General features: G+C 43.8%; 1 protein-coding gene across 1 annotated transcript in view; it reads right to left on the minus strand.

The window, feature by feature from the left end:
- LOC310798399 (NACHT, LRR and PYD domains-containing protein 12-like) overlaps nucleotides 1-24,814 on the minus strand; it is a gene marked incomplete at both ends in the record, with an annotated part of 101,429 nt that overhangs the window by 47,642 nt on the left and 28,973 nt on the right. Inside the window, 2 exons of the mRNA XM_083660953.1 lie at nucleotides 18,847-20,767; nucleotides 21,120-21,190. Of these exons, the coding sequence (XP_083517079.1) occupies nucleotides 18,847-20,767; nucleotides 21,120-21,190 (1,992 nt within the window). The remainder of the gene's footprint in view (nucleotides 1-18,846; nucleotides 20,768-21,119; nucleotides 21,191-24,814) is intronic.

A 24,814-nucleotide genomic window follows, 5' to 3' on the forward strand; every position in this document is an offset into this window, starting at 1 on the left:
TGGGGGGGGGGGGGGGGGGGGGATTCAGGTCCCAGGGAATTGGGGGACGGTGGGAACACCCCCCTCCCTGCACATAAATGCCCTGGAAGCACTTTGCCCCCCAGCTGTCAGGTTATCACGTGCTGGTCAGAACCATTGAGATATATATGAATGGAGAAAGCGTGCCTATCTCCTCCCTGTATAGTCTATTGAAGCCAAAATCTTCTCAGATCAGAGAACCAGAGTCTGCACAGTAGCCCCCCCCCCTCTATCCCCTCTATACTTTCTTATGTAGAGCTGCTGTTTCTAGATTTGCGCAGTGCATTGTGTAGTCAATCCTCTCTAGCTCTGTAAATATGGCACTTTAAGTTCTAATATTTTTTCTCTCGTCAAAAGTAACCATGTAGATTCCCACTACGAGGTCAGTTTATCAAAATAACGCCTGTATGGAAATCAGAATTTCGTTGTCGGAGATTGCTCCTACCAGCCAGACTCCGGGGTGCTCTCTGGCACAAACCGTCACAGGGGCAAATTATTATCCGATGAACTGATCTTTGCAGCTCTGTTGATTAGCTAATGTTTCCGTAGCATTTGATTACGTTATGATTTAATTCATTTTGTAACAAATATTGGTTTAACAGGTGAAATCGAACTGAACCTTTGGCTACGTTGTAACTTACGTTTACTGACTGGGCAGCCCAGTGCTGGCTCTCAGTCGGGTCATTTTTCTAACTAACGTTATCCAGCTGCCTGTCTCTTCTGTATCCTTATACACAGGGCCGGTTCCAGAACAAGATGACTAAGGGTGCATCCTAGATAGCAGGGGGTGCAGATGCCCGGCCGAAGGCCGGGCCCGTTCGGGCGGCCGGCCTTCGGCCGGCCGCCCGAAAAATTTGACATGTTATTTTACTAAAAATAATGCATTTTACCATCATTTCAAGTAGAATGATACCACCCAAGCAAGAATATTTCAAGTGTTTCAAGTGCTTTACTGAAATATTTGGACCATATAATGATAATAGAATTATCTCAACCTTACATAGGTGCCAAAGAAAAATAGAAACAACAATTATAATTCAAGTTTGAAGAGTAAGTGTGCAGCTGCAGCATGGAGATTTCATTGTACCTTTGGTAAGACCAAATAATCTCTTTAAATGCTGTAAAGTGTTTTAGCAAATAATATTATAACATAAATCTTTCAGAACATACAACACTCTACTAGGCTACTCAATATTTTTTTTTAATTACTCCCTGACCATCAGGCAGAACATCTCTACTGTAAATACTGTAAGACACAGGAAATATTGTGACTTGAGTTCACAAAGTGTGGTGTCTGACTGTCTGTACACTATACAGTAAGCCTGGCTATGCAGCTTAATAATGTGAACAACAATGTAATGAAAATAAAAAGCTCTAACAAAGGTAAGTCTGCCACAATGATATAGAAGTGGGTAATTTTTTGTACTGTAGTCAAAATAAAGTGTCAGAAGAACTAGACAGAGGTGCTTGTCTAGAAAGCTGTGTCTGTATGAAAAAGTAGTGTGTTCTTTCCCTATAGTCATCTGTGACCAAATGTGATTGTTTTTTAAGTGTCACTTGTATCCATCCATATTTAGTTAGTTTTTTTTAATATAGAATACATCCTGTAACCAACCACATCTCTCCATGCCCCTTGACAGTTTAGCTACACTAATCACCTGAGAAAGCCAGCTGCCTTGACAACTGAGCACATTCACAATAATATAAAACAGCAAGTGAGGAGCATCCAATATGTTTCTTAAACAAAACACTCTACTAGGCTACATTTCTGGGCTAGTCAATATTTTTTTTTAATTACTCCCTTACCATCAGGCAGAACATCTCTACTGTAAATACTGTAGTCAAAATAAAGTGTCAGAAGAACTAGACAGAGGTGCTTGTCTAGAAAGCTCTGTGTCTGTATGAAAAAGTGGTGTGTTCTTTCCCTATAGTCATCTGTGACCAAATGTGATTATTTTTTAAGTGTCACTTGTATCCATCCATCTTTAGTTAGTTTTTTTTTTTTTATATAGAATACATCCTGTAACCAACCACATGCATTGAGCTTCAGTCTTTCTGTCACAGAAGGCATAGCTGCCAGGGTCTCTCAAAATGTCCTGTGTTGTCCATTTGATGTCTAATTGCTCCACTTCATCCTGTAGAAATCGCCATACCACAGCAAAAGCTTCCAGGATAGTGGCACACTGACACCACCAGGGGGCCCCGGAAGAACCTTATTGGACAGAGAGATGGCAAAGGTTAAATGAAGCCTATAATAAATAACACAGGGCACAGTAAAATGGGATTAGATTTTAAATAGATAAACTATAGGCCCACTTAGTGGTACAGTATAATTTTAATAGCATTATTCAACATCTAGGTCTATATAGCTTACTGGTTGTATAGGAAACAGAATCATCTAATAATAATGAATATAACACTTAATACAATAAAATAATAATAAAAAAACTGTTTCTTACCCTCATTCAGTAGAGCTGCAGCCTCCTTGAAGATGTGTTGAATTTTCTCAGCAGTTTCTCCTTCCACTCTCCAGTGAACTTTTTGGCGAGGTCCTTCTCAACAGCAATCTGAATCAGATGGGCTTTTCTTCCATGCAACATGCTCCTTCTGTGTTCACTGAACACATTTTTCAATGTTGAGAATGAATTTTCACATGATGCAGTTGATGCACCAAAGGTTAAGCTGAGCTTCAGTGTTTCTATGACAGTTGGCATAGCCGCCAGAGACTTGCTGTATGTTTTCAAAATGTCCTGTGTTGTCCAGCTTGTGTCAGATTTGGCCATTTCATCCTGCAGAAAGCGCTGTGCCACAGTAAACTCCGCTTCTTTGACCTCTGTCCCTGTCAAGTCCAACAGTGGCCTCACTTTGTTTACATCCATGAAATGTTCACTCTCTGGGTGTAGGGCAGACAGGGCCTGTACTAGTTGGCTATTTCTTTCACTAAATCTAGCAGTCATTTCTCCCACTACAGCATCCAGAGTACTGAAATACAGCCTTTTGCACTCTGTCTTCTCTCCCACATCTTGGTGACGGTGACCAACTGGTGTATCCACCACAAAGTCTCTCAAGTGACTCATCTTTTCTTTTCGTCGTTTCGGTGGAGGGGCAGCGGAAGGTTCTGTCGTCTCTCTCTCTTTTGTGCATTTCTCCCAAAGTGTGTCAAACTTACTGTCACTTCTAAGTTCTTTCACACATGCAAGAGCACTTTGGACAAGTTGGACACCAGTGTAGAGGTCAGTGGATTTCGCTTGAAGTGAATTGTTGGGGGGCTCCAGCAAACTCAATATCTGATGTGTCATACAGGCAATAAAGTGGAAACTGGGCTCGCTAATGGCCTTCAAAAGCCCGGTGGCCTCAATTCGCACATCTGTTCCACTGGTCGGTGTGCGTTCGATCTCACGAAGCAGGTGGGCAATGTCATCACAGGACTTCATGATCACTTTCACTGTGGCCAGGTGGCCAGTCCACCGTTGCTCAAGCAGTCGCTTCAACTTCTCTCCTGTGTAGACTGCAGCTACTGTAGGTTTCCTGAAGAACTTGTAGAGAGAGTTACACACACTGAAGAAGTTCTCCAATGTGTTCTCAGATGACATGGCATGCACTATGACCAGGTGAAGCTGGTGATTAAAACAGTGCACATAAGGCACTTCCCTCTGTAGTTCTTCCTGTACGATTTTCTGCATCCCTCCATGTACACCTGACATGACACTTGCCCCATCGTAACACTGGCTTAGAATCTTCTGTGTATTCAATCCAATGTCTTCCAACTGTGACAAAACGAGTTGAGTCAGAGACCTGGCATCACATTGTTTAGTAGTTGCCATTGAAACAAGTCTCTCTTTCACACTGTTGGTGCTTTTATCCACATAGCGAAGCACTATTGAGATATTTTCACATCCAGTGGGGTCTTTGGTGCCGTCCACTTTTAATGTGTACCACCCATCTTCTCCTATTTCATTTACAATTTCCTCAGTTATGATTTTACTCATAAGTTCCATTATTTCATTTTGTATATGATTTGATGTGTATGAGGCATTGGCGGGGATGGTATCAAAAATATTCTTTAAGTCCTTGTCCTTTTTAAGTGTGTAATCCATCAATGCTAAAAAAAGACCACTACTTGTCTCACCTCTTGTATCCAACGCATCAACAGAGCCACGGAAAGGCAGCTGGTTTACAGCTAGAAATTGAATGATGTCCAAAATAGCGCTCACATAAGTGCGGTTTCTCTCAAGCTGGTCTTCATTCACAAGTGTACAAACCTCCGTCCCAGTCTCTTCTCTCCGAAGCCTCTCCTTCCACAACACCACTGATGTCATGTCTTCTTTGCTTGCTTCATGCCTTCCCAGTCCTTTATCACGGACAAGAGCATGGCGCCAGTTGTTATACCCACTCGCGATGAAGGCATCTGCATTATTATTATGGCCAAATCCGAAATGTCTACATGCGTAGCAAAACACGGCATCTTTTTTGCAGGAATATTCTAACCATTCTCTGTTCTTAAACCATGAACTGCAAAATGAACGCTTTACTCCACTGAATAGACTTGCTGGGTACTTGTGTAAACGTACTTGCAGTGGTTCTTCTTTTCCTAGGTCATCCAGTAACGTTACTTGACGAGCCTGGCTTCCGAGGGGTGGTGGCGGTATTTGGGACGAGACAGGCGTCTGGTCTGGGGGTGAAGGCGGATGCTCATCAGGTGGGAGTGATGCACGGCTGCGAGTAGCAGGCGCCCCAGCTAAGTTAGCTTTTTCGGCTGGAGTCTCGCCATCGGTAACGTTAGTGTCTGCAGTTGTGGAGGCACTGGTGGTGTTCGGTTGCAAAGGTTTACACCATCTCCGAATATCCATGATCCATTTATTCCCTTTGATCGAATAGCTAGCATGCTGCTGGTTGCAAAGACTGCGGGTGCCATCTTGACGTGACGTAACGTGAAAACACGCAATGAACGTGCAGCAAGGTCACGTGCACTTGACAGTGACAGTGAAGTTTGTGAACAAAAGCAGATATTTTATTTAATTACTGTCGAATGAAAACTGGCAAATAGAATATGGTTGATGGTTCGTTACCAATGTTTTATATTATTATGATTATGATTATGATTTTTTTTTTTTTTTTTTTTTATGATTTTTTCAACTGAGCATGCAAACAATTAAAATAAGGGTGCAATGCATGCTTTTGCACCCCCGTAGAACCGGGCCTGCTTATACAACAGCTATGAGGAGAGGAGCTTGCGAACATCCCTATAATAAAAGCACTTCCCAGAGATATCCATAATATAGGCTAAATACTCTCCTCGTGCTTCACCCCAAATAAAACCTAGTGTCTGTTTGCGACAGGCTAAACCAGGGATGTCAGAGATACGGGATAAGGGTTTCATTCGGCGCGCGAGATGTTTTGGAATATAAAAAAAAAAAAATTGAATTGAATTGAATTGAATTTAATTGAATTATTATTATTATTAAATTCGCACCCCATTATCATGAACTACGTGTGGCTAATAAGCAAGCTAAGAGTTAATTCATAAGTTAATTAACCTGCACTACAAGGAAGTATGTCAGTAGGTCATCAGGTGTAAACAAAGCCGACATGATGCCACACTGGAATTGAATCGCGCATTCGGCTACCTACCAAAAAACAAAGGAATCAACAAGATGCTGTCGAAAAAGAGAAAGGTTGACACGGAATGCAGGCAGTTTCAAGAGAAATGGAAAGAGCAGTGTTTCTTTTGTGAAGTAAATGGGTAAATGAGTCAAATTGATTTTAGTAAAAAAAAAAATCCGGCCCCCATGAGGTCTCAGTTGAACAAATCCGGCCCTCTACCTAATATGAGTCTGACACCCCTGGGCTAAACCGTTAGCTATTAGCTAATGGCTGGTATTGTGTAGGCCTCATTTTATACCCGGGAGTTGTAACGTTATAAAACACATTTCCTGGCATACGCAGGCAGTTGGACAACCTGGTAAGTTCTGAAAATATGTGTTGTGTTATTCCAGTTATCGTTATCGGTTGTTAAGTTATAGTAATAACAGTGGCGGCCGGCCACTAGAGGGCGCCAGGGCGCTGCCCCACCTACGCACATAAAGGAGGGGGAAATAAAACTTATATATACAGTATATATATATATATATATATATATTTTTTTTTTTTTATGAGCGAGGTGAATATTAGATAGTGAGTAGCCTATATATTCTGCAATAAATATGTAGATTCATAATGATCTACATGTGTACTGTTTTGGGTCAACTACTTTCTGCCACGGACGCCGTCCGGGGATCTGTGTAAATTGCACATGCGCTGTTCGCTCTCAAAACAAAGGGATTCGGGGCGCTGGTATCTAGCGACCAGGTGGAGGTGGGGCCAGGTAGAGTGACGGCAATGCATTCTTGACGGACTCTATTTGCATGCACAAACGTGCTTTCCTCATAGGTAATGTAATGTAACTCATTCACATGCTGTGGCAAGTCCTTCTTCCAAAGTGTTTATGCCATGTGCTTTTCAAGTAAATATGGATGCTAAAGGGAAGTTTGATGTAGAGATCAGAGGGCTGCTGACCAGGTTACTGTCTATTTCTGTAATCTGCTCCGTGATTGATATGCCTACTAATCTGTTGCCCATATGATTCAGAAGGTAGGCTACTAGTAGGCTAATGTCCGTTACTACTTGCTTGATTTAGGGCTGGAGTGGATGATAATTCAATAGCCTATTATTGTTTGTTGTCTTTCAGTAGAATCATCGTGATGATATGAAGTTATTTTAATAGTGACATTTCTGCTGTCTAAATTGATGATGACAAGCAAATGTTACTTAAAAACTGATCAAATGAGGTATGGCAGGAATATTATTTAAAAATATAAGGTTTGTTTGACATCACCATTCAGTTCAATGAGATGAACACTGATTTTGTATACGTGAAACATATGATATTGATATTGAGAATAATCCTTATGATTATCATATTGATTTCAACCCCATTGTCCAGGCCTATATTTGGTATAGCCCTCCCTGGACAAAAATGTCCCAGTCGCTACTGAGTAGGGGAGGTCCGGGACGAATTAAGCAGGGGGACGGAATTAGCTTGTCCTCATATACTATCTTTGATGAAACCCAGGAAGACGATTCTTTCCCCCCATGTTACACTTCCTGGTACCTCACTTCCTGTGAAGTTTCAGCTCGGCCAGTCAGTGGATGGCGGAGATATCCGCAAAAAACGTTGCCTTTTCGTCTTATTTTCAAACGCGAGTAAAATATTGCAAACTGTGTATTTTTCTATTAGCGTGTTGGAATTTATTTATTTAATGCTGCTAACGCTATTCATCTGTTAGACCTATCGGTAGACTACAGCTCAATGATTGTTTTGTGTGTAATGTTAGCATATCCTTTGTGCTAGCTTAGCTTTCATCCAGGGAAACGCACGGGGGACAAATAAAGCACTTTGCTCCAATTGCCTTGAATAGGCTATGCATTTATCTGTGCTTGCAGGACAATGCCTCGCATAAGGAAGAGGACCACGGACAGAGGGCAAAAAAATGCACACATTCAAATATTTCTTTGGATAAGCCATTTAAGGGAGGTAAAATATCGATCACATCACATCAGCAAAATATATAGATAGACGTTATAATTATATTAATTTGCAACATATAACATATTAAAATGTATTTCATAATACTTAGTTTCTTAGATGACCAAAAGATGAAGGAATTAATGCCAGAAAAAAATTGTTACCTGGCTGTTTTTGTGCCTTTTTCACAACCGCTACATTAGTCCCCCGCCTGTGCTTTATTTGTCCCTTCACTGTGGGACAAATTAAGCATTGCGCAGCTTCTGGTTGCCATCTGATGACGTCTGATGTATTGACCCATGGAACGAAACTACGGTTGGTATTGCCAGAGGACATGTGTAGGTTGCTTACATGAAAATATTATAACTCCAGCTGAAACAATCTTTACACGATGACAAAAAAAACAAAAAGTGCTTCATTCGTCCCGGACCTCCCCTAATATTAAGCCGACAAAAAAACAGCTGGGTAAAACACAAGCAGCTAATGCTAGCCTTCATCGGTTAAAACCATTGTGTATTAAAATAACTGATAACGTAGCTAGAGTAACTCATAAAACACATGTTTCTTCAGTCCCCAACCAACGTTACTTCCTTGCGCACCTTTCTCAAAACAATGTCCATCGATATACAGTCTGGTAGACAGATCAAGCAGTGTCTTCCTACTGTTTTACCAAGAAGTGTCTTCTCTATGTAAACTAGATCTATAAGGTGAAGAGCCTCTCCAGATGACGGCTTGAGAGTGGCTGCCACAGCTGTCAATCATCCCTTTTTATATGTCAAATAACTAATTAAAAACAAACTGATCAGAAAAATGACCACTTGCACAGGCATTAGCATGAGAAGAACTTTCTAAAACGATACAAACCACCTTTGGGAAAAGATTATCTAACGTGCACTGTGATTGTTTAGTTTGTCCATTTCCCCATCCACTAACATGGGGAGGCGGGCCTTGTGACCTATACTGGATACAGCCGCCAGAGCGGCGATCTAACATGCAGCGGCTTCACTGAACGGGACCAGCTCCTCAGTCCATCTATTATATGTTGATGGTCAGAACAGACAGCAGAACCGCAGCGGCGTACATCAACCGCCAGGGGGAGACACACTCCGCCACACTCCTGGAAACAAACACATCTGCTATCCATCAAAGCTCTTTTTATTCCAGGGGTGGAAAATCAAGCCACAGACCTTATGTCACGTGGTGGTCCTCGTCCAGGAGAATGGAAGTTGCTACCTGATCTAGTGCAAGGAGCAGGGCAGAGGTGGACCTCTTTGCAAGCAAAGAAAATGTGCAATGTCCTCTGTGGTTCTCCCTGAACACATGAGACAAACCCCCTCTAGGGTCTCCCATCAGCCCTGGCCCAAGTCCCTCCTGTATGTCTTCCCTTCTGTCCCCGTGATTTCACATCTCCTAACACAGGTTCAGGAGGACGGCCGCCTATCTTTGATACTGGGAGCACCAGAACGCACGAATGCGTCGTAGTTCCCAACTATGATCCAACTCCTGAGAGGCAGACCGTGGTGACTGCTGAACGGGAGCGTTTGACAAGGCTAGGCCTGTCACCAAATGTGTTATGCAGGGCCTGAATTTGAGCATGGGATTGCAGGATTCATACATATTTTTATTGAATTCCTGCATATTTTGAATTGATAAAGGGGGAATAATCCTGCATTGGATGCGTGAACCCATTTATGTTGGTGCAGAACGTTGCTTTGCATTCAAACGACTGGTGAACGCGTTAGATGGTTACACGACCCGCGGACCAAATTTCACTTCCGTCATAGCACGCTCACTCTGTCCTCTCTCGACACTACTCTCTAGTGTCAGTGATGTTTATGATGAAGAATCTGATATCGACAACGACGTTACTGTAATAGTAAAGTTAATCCTCCCGATGCTGAGTGCCAGTTGATTCAGAGAACGAGAATGAGGTTAACGATCCTGACATGCAGCACCCGTGCCAGGCGTGATCCTGATTGCTTTCAGCCGTGTGGAGCCGTGTTGAACGTTTGCTGATAAAAAAGCGAGCTTTCATCGACAAACCCGGACAATTTCTATTGTGAAGAACTTACAGATACAGTAGTGACTGTTGAGAGAGAGAGAGAGAGAGAGAGAGAGAGAGAGAGAAACATGAGTGAAACATACAAGTGAGCTGCTGCATTGAGAGTAAGATGCAGCCAGAGGTGTGCAGACATTTTGGGGGCCAGGTGTATAAGTGAAAAGGGGGAACCCCTCTCATAATAATTTATAAAAAATAAAGTTACATACAGTCAGGCATAGATTAACACTTGAAGTGCTACTAAAAATATTTGTACACAATTTGAAATCACACAATTTACCAGTGAAATACTGTAATTTATAGATGAATTATGCTATAACCTTTTTATTGATACTTATGCTTAAATTAACCCAGTGGCACTCATATTCTGGTTTATTTCAAGAAAAACATTTTGGCTAGTGGAAATTCTAATTGGCTGGTAACTTTAATTGGCTGGTGATCAAAAAAGTTAATTTCAAGCCCTGCAGGGAGAGCAGGTGGTGACATGGGAGTGAATGAGAAAATGACCAAATATTGATGGTTAAGACTGAATAATGACATCACTGGCTTCAAACGACCAAAGATTTTAGCCGGCGGTTAAGTAAATCCCCCCCAAAGTCTATAAATCCCCCCAAAATCTAATAACCTAAGGGGGGAATTCCCCCCTATTTTGCTAAATGAATTTCTAGCCCTGGGTACGCACCATTCAGAACGCCAGAGCCCCTTCCACTACCATGGTTTATGCAGCAAAATGGGCTGCGTTCCAAGCCTGGTGTGAGGGAAAGGGAGTGGAACCCACATCGTGTCCCCTCCCCACTATCCTCTCATATTTACAGTCCCTGGTGGACAGAAATCTGGCTGCAGAAACCATAAAAGGTTATGCAGCAGAAATGATGCCATGAAGGTTTTGGTGATAGAAGAGTTTTCTCCCATAACCTTCTTAGGATTCTTGAGAGGTTTGAGACGCAGCAGACCTGTCGTGCGCTCACTGGCCCCCCAGTGGGACCTGCCCTTGGTACTGTGAGCCCTAGGTACTGCGCGCCCTCAGAGAGCCTCCTTTTGAGCCGATAGACAAAATATGGCTCAAAGTGCTCTTATTAAAAAACTGTCCTCTTATTGGCTCTCACTTCAGCCAAAAGAATGAGTGACTTGTTGCTCTGTCAGTAGCACCATCGTGTCTGTCTATCAGAGCAGATGAAGGATCAGCACCATCGTGTCTGTCTATCTGAGCAGATGGAGGATCAGCCACCGTGTTGCCAAATCCCTCCTTTATCTCCAAGTCTCTATATAGCTCCTTCAGATCAAGAACTATCTCCTTAGAGGCTTCCTGTCCTCCTCCTCACAGAGACCCCTCTGAGGAGGCAGCACACTGCCTGTGCCCAATACGCGCTCTGACACAATATGTTTTACGCACGTCAAAAACCAGGTGGAGACAACAGCTGTTTGTCCACTAAAGAGTCCAGTCACCAGGGGCCGCCCTATCCACACAGCAGCTCTCCCATTGGTTTTGAGATGCTATCACAGAAGCCTATATGGCGACAGGAACAGAGCCCCCACAGGGCATCAGGGCACATTCCACCAGAGCCAGGCCTCCTCCATGGCCCTGTTGAGGGTTATGTCTGTGGCAGACATCTGTGCAGTGGCATCATGGGCCTCAGCTGGTCCCTTCATCCACTTTTACCTGAGAGATGTCTCAGAGAGCTCTCTGACCCACTCAGTACTGGGAGCACGAGAAAGAAGGTAATACCTCTTTCTATGCTTCTACAAGCACTAAATAGTGCAAACCCTAAAGCAAGACAAATGGTGGGGTTTTCTTAACAGGGGTCTTCTCCCTCTAAGAGGAACTTCCCCTGTCCCTCCTCCTTAAGGAAAGGTTATTAGGGCACAAAATGCTTGCCTGGGTACCTTCTCCAGGAGACTATTTATCTCCCTTTCCTCCTGAGTTTCCTGTAGAGAGCAAATGGTGCTTCATGGACATGAAAGGATAGACTAGAATCTGATTCCCCCTATTATGTCTTAAATGAGTTTTCCCCTTTGAAAACCACACCTGCTCCCCGGGCCCGGCCCGTGAGGATGCTAGGTGGTCCAAAGGGGAATACCCTGCCTGGTCACCCCAGCCTCTGAAAGGGCGGAGCCAATAGAATATAAACAAAGGTTTGAAAGTAAACCATAGTTTATAGATATTGGCGCGGCCCTTTCAGATCTGGGCACACTGCTCCACAGAATAGTGAAGAAAAATGACTATTTTGGGAGCAGATCGATATGCTCGCCTGCCTTATATACCCCACATGCTGCCCTCAAGGGGAGTGATGTGCAAGGGGGCGTGGCCATGGTTGGTGACAGCAAGTAGAAACAATCTTCAGTCATCGCTGACGTGAGGGATTACTATCCAACATGCACGTTCTCTGAAAGGGCTGCGTCAATATCTATAAACTATGGTTTACTTTCAAACCTTTGTTCTGCTGCTGAGTTGGACAAAGGGAGCAGCATTATGTATTATCTTGAACACCATATGGATATTGGAATACATGATTGTATTTTCAAAATTTAACATTTTATATCGGGAGGTTATACGGCATTGGTGATGTTGTCATGGTTTCTTGTCAAATATTTTCAGGGCTTGTTTATGAAGAGACTCAAGCAGCTTTAGGGATGTCACAGCAAAGGAAGAATCTGGAGCACACGGGTCACTGGTGAGAAGGTTTCTTTTTAATAGGCTAAGTGCACCAACGTTTCGACGCAACGCGTCTTCATCAGGGTCAAACAGGAATGACATAATGACAGCAGTTTAAATATACCTCCCCAATACACAAGGCAGTTTGCAATTGGTTAGACGGGATGGGGGGTGGTCAATTAATAAGCCAATCCTGTGACAGCACTTAGGAAGGAGGGTGGGGGTGTTGAAAGAGGGATCAATGCATAAAAGAATCAATGCATAAAAGAAGCATATAATTACATATTTTTAGAAACATAGGAACACAATACAAATATCAGTACATTTAGAGGAAGCAGGAGAGGCTGACCTCATCATTAAGTCCATTAGGCTCCACCGTATTCAATGTATGAATCCAGAAGGCTTCACGCCTCAACAGTTTTGTGACAATATCGCCACCTCTCTGTGGGGAAGAGACTTTCTCTATCCCCCAGAACTTAAGGGAGGCGACTGAGCCATGGTGGGCTTGTTTGTAATGTCTTGCTATTGCATAGTCCAGATTTTGGGTGCGGATGGCCGTTTTGTGTTCAGCAATGCGGAGCTTTAATGCACGTTTAGTTTGTCCTATATAGACACTCCCACATAAACATTTCAACATGTAGATCACATGTGTGGTACTACAGTTTATGAAGGACTTGATAAGATATTTTTTACCAGTCCGGGGGTGAAGGAAATGTTTTGTGTCAGAGGAGTTGGAGCAATGAGTACAGTGGCCACATCTGTAGAAACCCGTGGGAGGCGGTGGTAGCCAGGTGGGAGTAGAGGAGGGTGGGGTCATGGTGCTGTGTACTAACCTGTCTCTCAGTGATCGGGCTCGCCTAAAGGCGATTCGGGGGGGATCAGGACGGAGGGACTTCATGATTGGATCCGACTGAAGAATATGCCAGTGTTTCATCATTATCTGTTTGATGGCTCCGCTGATGGGAGAGAACTCGGTGGCAAAGCAGAGGCGGGGCTGTTGTGGTCCAGACAAAAAAGACATCATCAATGTATCTTTTCCAAAGAAGAATAAGGGGAAGGAACTGATTATTAGAAGGATTATTAATGTATTTCTCCTCCCAAAAGCCCATGGTTAGGCAGGCATATGAGGGCGCAAAGGCACTGCCCATACTAACACCTCTTTTCTGTAGAAAATAAGAACCTGCATATTGAAAGTAATTATGTGACAGGACTATTTCTGTGAGGGTTACCAGTAATTCATTTGGTGGTAGTGTTTCTGTAGGGCGTTTGTCCAGATAGTGAGACATGGCTTCTAGGCCAGCATCATGAGGGATGCAGATGTATAGGCTTTGTACATCACAGGTTACCAGTAGGAATTCTTTGTCTGTATTGAATGAATTTAATAGATTCAATACATCAGTGGTATCCCCTAAAAAAGAAGGGAGGTCTATGACAAATTTCTTTAGGAAGAAGTCCAGGTATTGTGACAGAGGTTCAGTGAGGCAGCCTATACTAGCCACTATGGGTCTGAGTGGCGGGTTATAGAGAGTTTTGTGGATCTTGGGGAGGCCGTGGAACACGGGACATATTGGAAATTGAATGGATAAGAATGCTTTTTCCTTATCAGTAAAGATGTCTCTATAACCTGATCGATGATGGCTTTATGTGTACTGGCTGGGTTATGAGGTAAGGGGGTGTAGCAGTCTTGGTCTCTGAGCTGGGACAAGATGCTTTCGTTATATTTTTCAAAACTCATTATTACGACTGAGCCACCTTTGTCAGCTGGGCGAATGACAATGTCTTTTCTCTTCTCCAGCTGATTTAAGCACTTCAAATCACTATTAGACAGATTAGATTTATTGTGATTTGCCTTTTTAAGGATTTTATCCAGGTCATTTTCTACTAGGTGGCTGTATGTGATTATGGACGGGTTCAAGTTGGCATATGGGACAAATCGTGACTTTTTCTTAAATGGTGTGGCTTCTCTTGTGTCATTGGTCTCAGAATTTCTGAGGATGACGTCACCATTGGTTAGAACATTAGTTCTGGGAGAAAAGAAATGCTTGAGTTGAAGGGATCTGCAGAATTTAAAGCAGTCAACCTTTAATTGAAAGGGATTGGCTGAGTTGGTGGGACAGAATGACAGACCTTTGTTAAGCACAGAAGTTTCGTCTTGAGTGAGGGGAAGACCAGAGATGTTGATTACTGTTTGTTCAGGTTGCGTTCTGAGCGGCGCAGGGCTTCTGGATGAAAGCCCCCTCCTCCCCCTTGTGCCCCTCCTCGTCTTCGTCTTGGAGGCTTGCCGCGGGGGGGGGGGTCGTCGTTGCCCAAAAAAGGAAACCGATTATGCTGTCTGTCAGCGTCGCTCGTCTCCGGGGAATCCCATTCACTGGCCGACGTGGAGAGTCTCCATTCCCGGTTACCCGGACGCCGGGCCGGGCGGGGCTTGTTCGGGGGTCGTCTCCTTTCATTCTTCTTTTCATTTTTCCATTCATACACTGTCCCATCGGCATAATCTTTGATGTCCCTTTCATATTTTTTGAGTTTGTAACTCTGTAGATCTTTTTGAAAGGATTTCAGTGATGCCGTGATTTTGTTGTTTATAGTGTTGAATGTCTCAATGTCGGCTTGTGACTTGATTTTGGTTTCAAGTGCCGTGATCGTGTTAACCCTCACAGAAATAGTCCTGTCACATAATTACTTTCAATATGCAGGTTCTTATTTTCTACAGAAAAGAGGTGTCAGTATGGGCAGTGCCTTTGCGCCCTCATATGCCTGCCTAACCATGGGCTTTTGGGAGGAGAAATACATTAATAATCCTTCTAATAACCAGTTCCTTCCCCTTATTCTTCTTTGGAAAAGATACATTGATGATGTCTTTTTTGTCTGGACCGGTACCACTTCAGAACTCAACGACTTCAGTGATTACATCAACTCCACCACACAATACCTCCGTTTTACTATGGAACATTCCAGTGAGAAAATCAATTTCCTGGATCTCACCATCTATAATAACGAACAGGGAGGCCTATTCAGTACCATTTACCACAAACCACTTAGTAGGAACACCCTCTTGAGAGCAGATAGCCATCACCCGAAACAATTAATCAAAAACATCCCGGTGGGTCAATTCCTCCGATTGAAACAAATTTGCAGCACGGAGGATGAATTTACTCTTAAGGCTGGGGAGATGAAGCAGCGCTTCTCAGACAGAGGGTATGCTGAGACTGACATCGCGGCAGCCTATGAAAGAGCTGTGCGCACCCCGAGAACCCGCCTCCTCAACAAAACTGTGGGTATTACACCCGTACAGCCCCGCCTCTGCTTTGCCACCGAGTTCTCTCCCATCAGCGGAGCCATCAAACAGATAATGATGAAACACTGGCATATTCTTCAGTCGGATCCAATCATGAAGTCCCTCTGTCCTGTTCCCCCCCGAATCGCCTTTAGGCGAGCCTGATCACTGAGAGACAGGTTAGTACACAGCACCATGACCCCACCCTCCTCTACTCCCACCTGGCTACCACCGCCTCCCACGGGTTTCTACAGATCTGGCCACTGTACTCATTGCTCCAACTCCTCTGACACAAAACATTTCCTTCACCCCCGGACTGGTAAAAAATATCTTATCAAGTCCTTCATAAACTGTAGTACCACACATGTGATCTACATGTTGAAATGTTTATGTGGGAGTGTCTATATAGGACAAACTAAACGTGCATTAAAGCTCCGCATTGCTGAACACAAAACGGCCATCCGCACCCAAAATCTGGACTATGCAATAGCAAGACATTACAAACAAGCCCACCATGGCTCAGTCGCCTCCCTTAAGTTCTGGGGGATAGAGAAAGTCTCTTCCCCACAGAGAGGTGGCGATATTGTCACAAAACTGTTGAGGCGTGAAGCCTTCTGGATTCATACATTGAATACGGTGGAGCCTAATGGACTTAATGATGAGCTCAGCCTCTCCTGCTTCCTCTAAATGTACTGATATTTGTATTGTGTTCCTATGTTTCTAAAAATATGTAATTATATGCTTCTTTTATGCATTGATTCTTTTATGCATTGATCCCTCTTTCAACACCCCCACCCTCCTTCCTAAGTGCTGTCACAGGATTGGCTTATTAATTGACCACCCCCCATCCCGTCTAACCAATTGCAAACTGCCTTGTGTATTGGGGAGGTATATTTAAACTGCTGTCATTCTGTCATTCCTGTTTGACCCTGATGAAGACGCGTTGCGTCAAAACGTTGGTGCACTTAGCCTATTAAAAAGAAACCTTAATAATAATAATAATAATACATTTTATTTGAAGGCGCCTTTCCTGACACTCAAGGTCACCGTACAACAAAAACACAATAAGTACACAGTTAAAATATAGTACAATAAACATAATAATAACAGTTTGGCGGACAGAGGTTATGGCAGAGTTAAATAAATGGAATTAGAGGGAGTAAGACAGTTTAAATAGATGGGTCTTTATGGCAGTCTTAAATTCTGTGATGGAGTCTAGTGTGCGAATATGGGGGGGAAGGGAATTCCAGAGTGTAGGTGCGGCATGTGAGAAGGACCTGGCACCCATTGTGCTGAGCTTGACGGGGGGTATTTCTAATAGAGCTGCTGATGAAGACCGGAGGGAACGGGCGGGAGTGTAGGGCTGAAGGAGGTCTGTGAGGTAAGTGGGGGATAGATTATGGAGAGCTTTAAATGTTAGCAGTAGGACTTTAAATTTGATTCGTTGGGGGATAGGGAGCCAGTGTAATTGAATGAGCAGGGGTGTTATATGATCAGTGGATTTTGAGCGGGTAATGATCCGTGCTGCAGAGTTTTGGATGAGTTGAAAACGGTGGGTGAGTTTGGCAGGGATGCCTGTTAGAATGGCGTTACAATAGTCAATACGGGATGTGACCAGGGCATTGACAAGTACTTCAGTTGACTGTTGTGATAAGGTGGGGCGTAATCTGGAGATGTTTCGTAGATGGAAGTAGGCGGACCGGGAAATGTTATTTATGTGTTTGGAGAAAGAAAGTGTACTGTCCAGGATAACACCAAGGCTCTTGACCTGTGTGGAGGCAGCTATGGTGGTCCCAGCAATGGGGAATGAGCAGATGTTTGTTTTGGTGAGTGTCGATTTTGAGCCAATGAGAAGTAGTTCTGTTTTGTTAATGTTCAATTGTAGATAGTTGTTGGTCATCCATTTCTGTACGTCTTGAAGGCAGGCAGTAAGAGTGTTGGGGGGAAGGGTGTTAGTGGGCTTGGTAGACACATAAAGCTGCGTATCATCAGCATAGCAGTGGAAATGGATGCCATGTTGCCGGAAAATATTACCAAGGGGGAGGAGATATGTGATAAAAAGAATTGGACCCATTACTGATCCCTGGGGAACACCATGTTGAACTGTGGAGCTTTTTGACCGGGATTTTTGAATCTGGACGAAATGTGTTCTGTTGGCAAGGTAGGAGGCAAACCATTGGTGGACGATGCCTCCAACTCCAACACTCGCCAGGCGGTCCATGAGTAATTGATGGGATGTGGTGTCGAAAGCTGCGGTAAGATCCAGGAGAATGAGAATGGAGAGCAGTCCGGAATCAGCTGCGCGGAGGAGGTCGTTGGAAATCTTAACTAAGGCTGTTTCTGTGCTATGATTGGGACGAAAACCGGATTGGAATTGTTCAAAAAGTTTATTGTCATCAAGGTGAGTCTGGAGTTGGGATGCGACTACTTTCTCGAGGATTTTTGAGATGAAAGGTAAATTGGAAATAGGTCGGTAATTATTTAGGTCACTTGGGTCTAACCCAGGTTTTTTCAGGGTTGGTCTGATTATAGCAGTCTTTAGTGATGGGGGAACTGTACCAGTGGACAAGGAAGAATGTATGATGGAGGTTACCAGGGAAATAATGGAGGGCAGGCATGTGCTCCAGTGACACGGGTCACTGGAGCACACCAGTGACCCGTGTGCTCCAGATTCTTCCTTTGCTGTGATATCCTCCTGTTCTGAGAAGCACCGTCCTCCCTCTGCGGGGGAGCTGAAGCGCAAGAGATTCCCTTCTTCAGCTTTAGGGATGTCTTATGACCAACATGTCATACAATAGGAGAAATGAGAAAAAATAATTGCGTTTAAAAATATCTTGGATGCCACAGTAGTGAGCGAGTTTCTGATCTGTCTGAAATTGTGTAGATTATATTTAAGTGTTTGGCTGATCTTCCTTATATGCTTTTTAAAGCACAGAGTGGGATCTACAATAACGTATTTAAACTCATCAACATTTTTTATTGATGAACATATACAACACAAATGTGATGTTGTATGAATATGATGGACTGGATTCAGACCCCAGGAAGACTAGCTGGTGCTATTGACATGAGTTAATGGGGATCCTTACTGTGTGTGTGTGTGTGTGTGTGTGTGTGCGTGTGTGTGTGTGTGTGTGTGTGTGTGTGTGTGTGTGTGTGTGTGTGTGTGTGTGTGTGTGTGTGTGTGTGTGTGTGTGTCTGTGAGTGAATAAATAAATAAATACATACATAAATACATAAGTAAATAATAAATAAATAAATAAGATACCAGGACTAACCGAGCCTTCCTGCAGTTCCTCACAGCTGGGATCAGTCTCCGCCATCCCTGAAATGATGTGTCGTAGGCCTGCAGGTCAAACACATCTAGAACCTCCTCTGACATCTGCAGCATGTAGGCCAGAGCTGAGCAGTGGATCTCAGAGAGTCTCTCCTTTGATCTGTTCTCTGACTTCATGAACTGTTGGATCTCCTGATGTACTGACTGGTCATTCATCTCCATCAAACAGTGGAAGATGTTGATGCTTCTGTCAGGAGAGTAATCATCAGTGGCCATCCTCTTCAGGTTGTTGATGGCTGTCTGGATGCTTTTTTTTGGTCTGCTGTCTGTCTGACCCAGCAGGCCTCCTAAGAGTCTCTGGCTGGACTCCAGTGAGAGGCCATGAAGGAAGCGGACAAAGAGGTCCAAGTGGCCATTTTTACTCTGCAGGGCTTTGAGCATGGCTTTCTGCAGAAAGACATCCAGGGATTTCCCACCTTTAGCCCAGTCTTTTCCCAGGAATGTCTCCAGTACTTTCTCAGCCCCGTTTGTGTAGCAGTGGAACAGGTAGACCGCAGCGAGAAACTCCTGAATGCTCAGATGAACAAAGCAGTAGACCGTCTTCTTGAAGTGCACACACTCTCTTTTGAAGATCTCTGTGCACACTCCTGAGAACACTGATGCCTCTCTGACATCAAGACCACACTCCTCCAGGTCTTCTTGGTAGAACATGAGGTTGCCTGTCTCCAGATGTTCAAACGCCAGTCTCCCCAGCTTCAGAAGAGCTTTGTTGTCAGTCTTCGTCAGCTCCTGTTGACTCCTCTCACGTCTCTCATACTTCTGCTTCTTCCTCTGTGTCTGAACCAGCAGGAAGTGTGAGTACATCTCAGTCAGGGTCTTGGGCAGCTCTTCTCTCTGGTCTGTACTCAACATGTGCTCCAGAACTGTAGCAGTGATCAAGCAGAAGACTGGGATGTGGCACATGATGTGGAGGGTCCTGGATGCCTTGATGTGGGAGATGATTCTGCTGGCCTGCTCTTTATCACTGGATCTCCTCTTGAAGTACTCCTCCTTCTGGTCATCAGTGAACCCTTGTACCTCTGTCACCCTGTGGACACATGTAGGAGGGATCTGATTGGCTGCTGCAGGTCTGGAAGTTATCCAGAGGAGAGCCAAGGGAAGCAGATTCCCCTTGATGAGGTTTGTCAACAGCACATTCACTGATGATACCTGTGTGACGACAGACACAACCTTTGTGTTCTGGAAATCCATTGAAAGTCTGCTTTCATCCAGGCCATCAAAGATGAACACAACTTTACAGACAGAGAGCTGCTCTGCTGTGACCGTCTGTAATGTTGGATGGAAATCATGGAGCAGCATGAGAAGACTGTACGGCTCATCTTTGATCAAGTTCAGCTCCCTGAACGAAAGCGGAATCACAAGACTGACATCTTGATTTTCCAAGCCCTGTGCCCAGTCCAGAGTGAACTTCTGCACTGAGAAGGTTTTTCCAATGCCAGCAATGCCCTGCGTCAGAACTACTCTGATTTTTATCTCTTTTTCTTTCTTTTCATTCTCTTGGCCAGGTAACCTTTCTTCATTGTCTTTCCCTTTCTTCTCTTGGTCAGGTAAGGGTTTAAAGATGTCGTGGCACTTGATCAGAGCTTCATGGGTCTCCTCCATCTTGGATGCTGTCTCCTGTTTGAGTGGAGCATCATGGAGAGTCTTCATCTTGGACACTGTCTCCAGCTGCCACACCTCGTGTTGGGTATTAACGTCTTCACTTCGTCCCACTGTGATGTAGAGCAGAGTGTAGATCCTGTTGAAGGAGGTTACAGTCCCTGCTTCAATGCTTCCTGCTTCAGTTCCTTCTGTCACAAATCCACATCTCTTTATCAGAATGATCTTATGCTCATTTAAAACCACCTGCAGAGCACCGTCCACTGGAAGACATGAAGGAGTAAATAAGGGTTACTCAAATACTGTATAGTATCTGGTATTAATGTTATGTGTGTGTGTGTGTGTGTGTGTGTGTGTGTGTGTGTGTGTGTGTGTGTGTGTGTCTGTGTCTGTGTCTGTGTGTGTGTGTGTGTGTGTGTGTGTGTGTGTGTGTGTGTGTGTGTGTGTGTGTGTACGTACACACACACACACACATACATACACACACACACACACACACACACACACACAAACTGTGTATGTATTATATGTTGCATGAGAAAGAAAAATCTGTAGCAACACAATAAGTCCTGGTTGTAGAAATGGTGACCACAGTAGATACACTCCAAGTCTTACTTTGTACGATGCTGCTTGGACTGGATGTCTGCAGTCCAGGTCTCCGTCTGTCATCACTCGTCTTCCTCTCTCTGTAAAGATGAAAGCAATTCATTCATACAGATTAGAATAGTTTATAAAGGTAGTAAAATAACTAAAAAAGGGTTTAACTATCTTTTGTTGCTAGCAAGCAGAGTATGGAATTAATGGAAAGTATCAGTTGTGGTGACATCTAGTGGACATAAATCACAAGTACAGGTTTGGGCAAGGAGGGCCACAGTCACATGGCCTGCAAAGGACTATGGGATATGGCCTGAGGTATTGCCATGTTCTGGCTTAGTGATTCAGTCTATCTTGTGAGCAGCGATGGAATATGTAGAGTACCAGGAAATAAGTGGCTCCAGCTACTTGCTGGGCCAAAAGAGTAGCGTCTTGTCTCTCTGTTCCTGCGTCTCTTCACAGAAAGACATGTAGCATCTTTGTTGCTAACTTGATCACACAAACATAAACCTGTCAAGTGCAGTCGATCACTGAGTACACAGATCATAGTGTGTACACTACATTACTGGTGGGCGGGATGAGACAATTTGATTGACACATGATGGACGTGCTATTGATTAAAAGTAGTGTTAAAAGCTGCATCAAATTAAACAGGGTAGTGAAGCAGTATTTGATGAAAAGAAGCAGCGACGTTTGGAAACACATTAAATTGAAATGCTGAAATTCCTTTTGAGTAAATAAATGTTGGCAAATATCGGTTATCGGCCATAACAGCAAAGTTGATATCGGTTATTGGTATCGGTCACAATTTTCATATTGATGCATCCCTAGTCTCGCTGGCCAGACTCCTCTCCCTACCGGGAGAGGAGTCTGGCGCCGCAGGTCTCCATAATGGGATTGCCATGGGTGGCGCTTAGCGGCACTGCCCATGGAAAATAGTTTCCAACAATCCAACTTGCCGTTTTCAGCATGTAGCAATGAGCTAGCGTGGAGGTTTGTGCCATTAGCTGGCTAGCTACTTAGTGTTGTTGTTTTCACTGCGGCGGCAGGGTACTATTTACAGCGACACACAGGGAGGAGGGAGCGGAAGCCGCTCTGATTGACATGGTCGGAGCCAATGACAGAGCTTGTAATAAGCCGGGAGCGGACATCCGGCAGCGACTGAAACAGTCGCTCCAATGGGAGAGCAGAGTAGAGCAGGGGAGGGTTTATCCCAGTTATCCCAGACTCCTCTCATGGTAGGGAGGGGAGGCTGGCCAGCGAGACTAATGCATCCCTAACTGGGTTGTTCAGCACACTCTACTCGGAGGCCTAATCACAGTATTTCCAAGCATTTCAAGACATTATTGGCTTGCTACACTTGTGGCTGTGAGCCAGTGTCGAAAAAGTGTGTAAAATCTAGCAGATAATGAGTACGTTTTGGACTTTTCTAATTTGGCTTCAAAACACAGTTTTTTTTATGGTGTAATTTTAATGACTTTTTGCTGTTATGTAACAAACACTTTCCCCACAAGCTGGTGCATCGACTCCACAATACAGAACTAAAGTCACAGCCACTTCCAGTTTAGACATACGAACAGATTTCATCTGCCATTAAATGCTTATAAAAATAGTTTTACTTGGTCAAAGCACTCAGTTTTGTTTTGAGTGAAATGTTCTATGGTCTCTTGTGATTCCAATAATACAGATTTTACTCATGTAACTTTGCCGTCTTACTGCCACATTTTCAATGTTTTCAAGGTCCTTCTTTGGTGCTGTGGCAGCCGTGAGGGGGCGCTGCTGAGCTGCTGTGGCAGCAGTGAGGGGGGTCTTTTGTAAAGAACAAAGAAAACATTTAAATAACAAAAGCACCACTTTTACCTGCTGTGTACTGCAGCAATACAGCAGAAAAGTGGCCAAACTAATTGAGTAACACCTGCAGCTGAATCACTTGGTTTGACCAAGTAAAACTATTTTTATCAGCATTTGACAAAATGTCTATGGGAAAAGAAATGGAGGATGAAATCCCTTGGTTCATATCTATGGTTCATATACCTAAAGTGGGCTTGACTTTGGCTCTATTGAATCTGTGCCTTTCTTTCGCTGCAGCAAACTTAGGTCTGTTCAGGGCTCTTAGTGTCGGGCAGTTCAAGTATTTTCCATGATTTATTCATTTAGACCAGTACCTCAAAATGAATTGAACTTTTCAAGTGTTTTGTCTTAGATTAAGCTGTCTTCATAACTTCTGTGGAACATCCTGTGTGCTTTACACATTAACTGTCATTAAGTGTAATACACCCTTTAGGACAGTAGAGGGCAGGGCATAATTTTTTGTTATGTGAGGAAGTCAGTGTAATAGTGCATGGTCAGGTGTCAACACATGCTGTATGAATTTAAATTACAGTAATTGTACTATTTTATCCTTCTATTTCTAAATGGGGATGTAGAGACATGCAAAGTGTTTTGTTGTAAACAGTTTTTTTCCTATTTTCAGTGATGGAGAGTAGTGAACTACATGTAATTAAACTAGTAGTTTAACATTTTGCAGCAACCTGCTGGTAGTTCAACTACATTCATATTTGCATCATGATTTAAGTAGTTAAAGTACATTTGTTGAGCTCAGCCCACAGTAGACTAATGGAATCTGGGCTCAATGTGAGGTTGAGATTGTTTTTTGTTATTTATTTTTTTCTCAGCTACATTCCATTGTTGGGTTGTTTAGACGACTTTTCAATTTGTGGCTCCTTGTGACGGCCTCTATTGCCTCACCTTTGTAGGCTGTATACTTGTTGATTGTATATAGTTCTCCCTGTCAGGTTGGGATTGTGATTCCTCCTACTACCTCTAGTCTATGGGCAGTATTTTCAGCACTGCTCCCACTTGCAGTGCATTTACTGCATTCTGTGTCTCTCTCTTTTTTTGGGTACCCAATTTTTGTTTTTAAACTTTATTATGAACCTTCTTTACTTTATCCATCATGTATTGATGCCTTATTGTTCACAATGATTGTTGATGCAGGTTCTCTGTGAGACACAGGTGTTGTTAAAGGAGCCCAGTCTGATACTGTAGCCTACTGAGGTGCTTAAACCGTGGATGACCTGGCTGACGCGCTCGCTACAGCTGATGTAATACATACCACATACGATAACATTTGCATTGAGTGCTGCATAATAAGAACGACGAAGAAGGCTTGTCCGTGATGTTCGGGACCCATCCATTTATTCCATTTCACCGATGTGAATACAGTAAAGTTCTTTTCCACAGAAAGTTGAAGGCAGAGACAGCGCACCAAACAAATGTTCCCGCTGCTGGTAGCGACACGGTCAAAAACCATTTGCCCTTCCGGGTCAAAACACCTAGTGAGCAGAGGGGAAGGCAGCACCTATATAAGATCACCTGAGCCCAGGTAACATGGCTCAGCGACACCCCATGGACAAATAAAAATATGACAGCACACAAATCGACCAGAAATATGACCAGAACACATTTGGCACTTACACACCGGCCCCTAATTGTTAGTGGCAGGAGGACAATAGGACACACTCTCTCTCACACCCACAGACAGACAGACAGACAGACAGACAGGCAGGCAGGCAGGCAGACAGGCAGACAGACAGACAGACAGACAGACACACACACACACACACACACACACACACACACACACACACACACACACACACACACACACACACACACACCACTTTGGGGTGAGCTTTTCCAGTGGAGCGACTGAG

The sequence above is a fragment of the Poromitra crassiceps genome (genome assembly GCF_964638095.1).
Source record: "Poromitra crassiceps genome assembly, chromosome: 2".
Taxonomy (NCBI): domain Eukaryota; kingdom Metazoa; phylum Chordata; class Actinopteri; order Beryciformes; family Melamphaidae; genus Poromitra; species Poromitra crassiceps.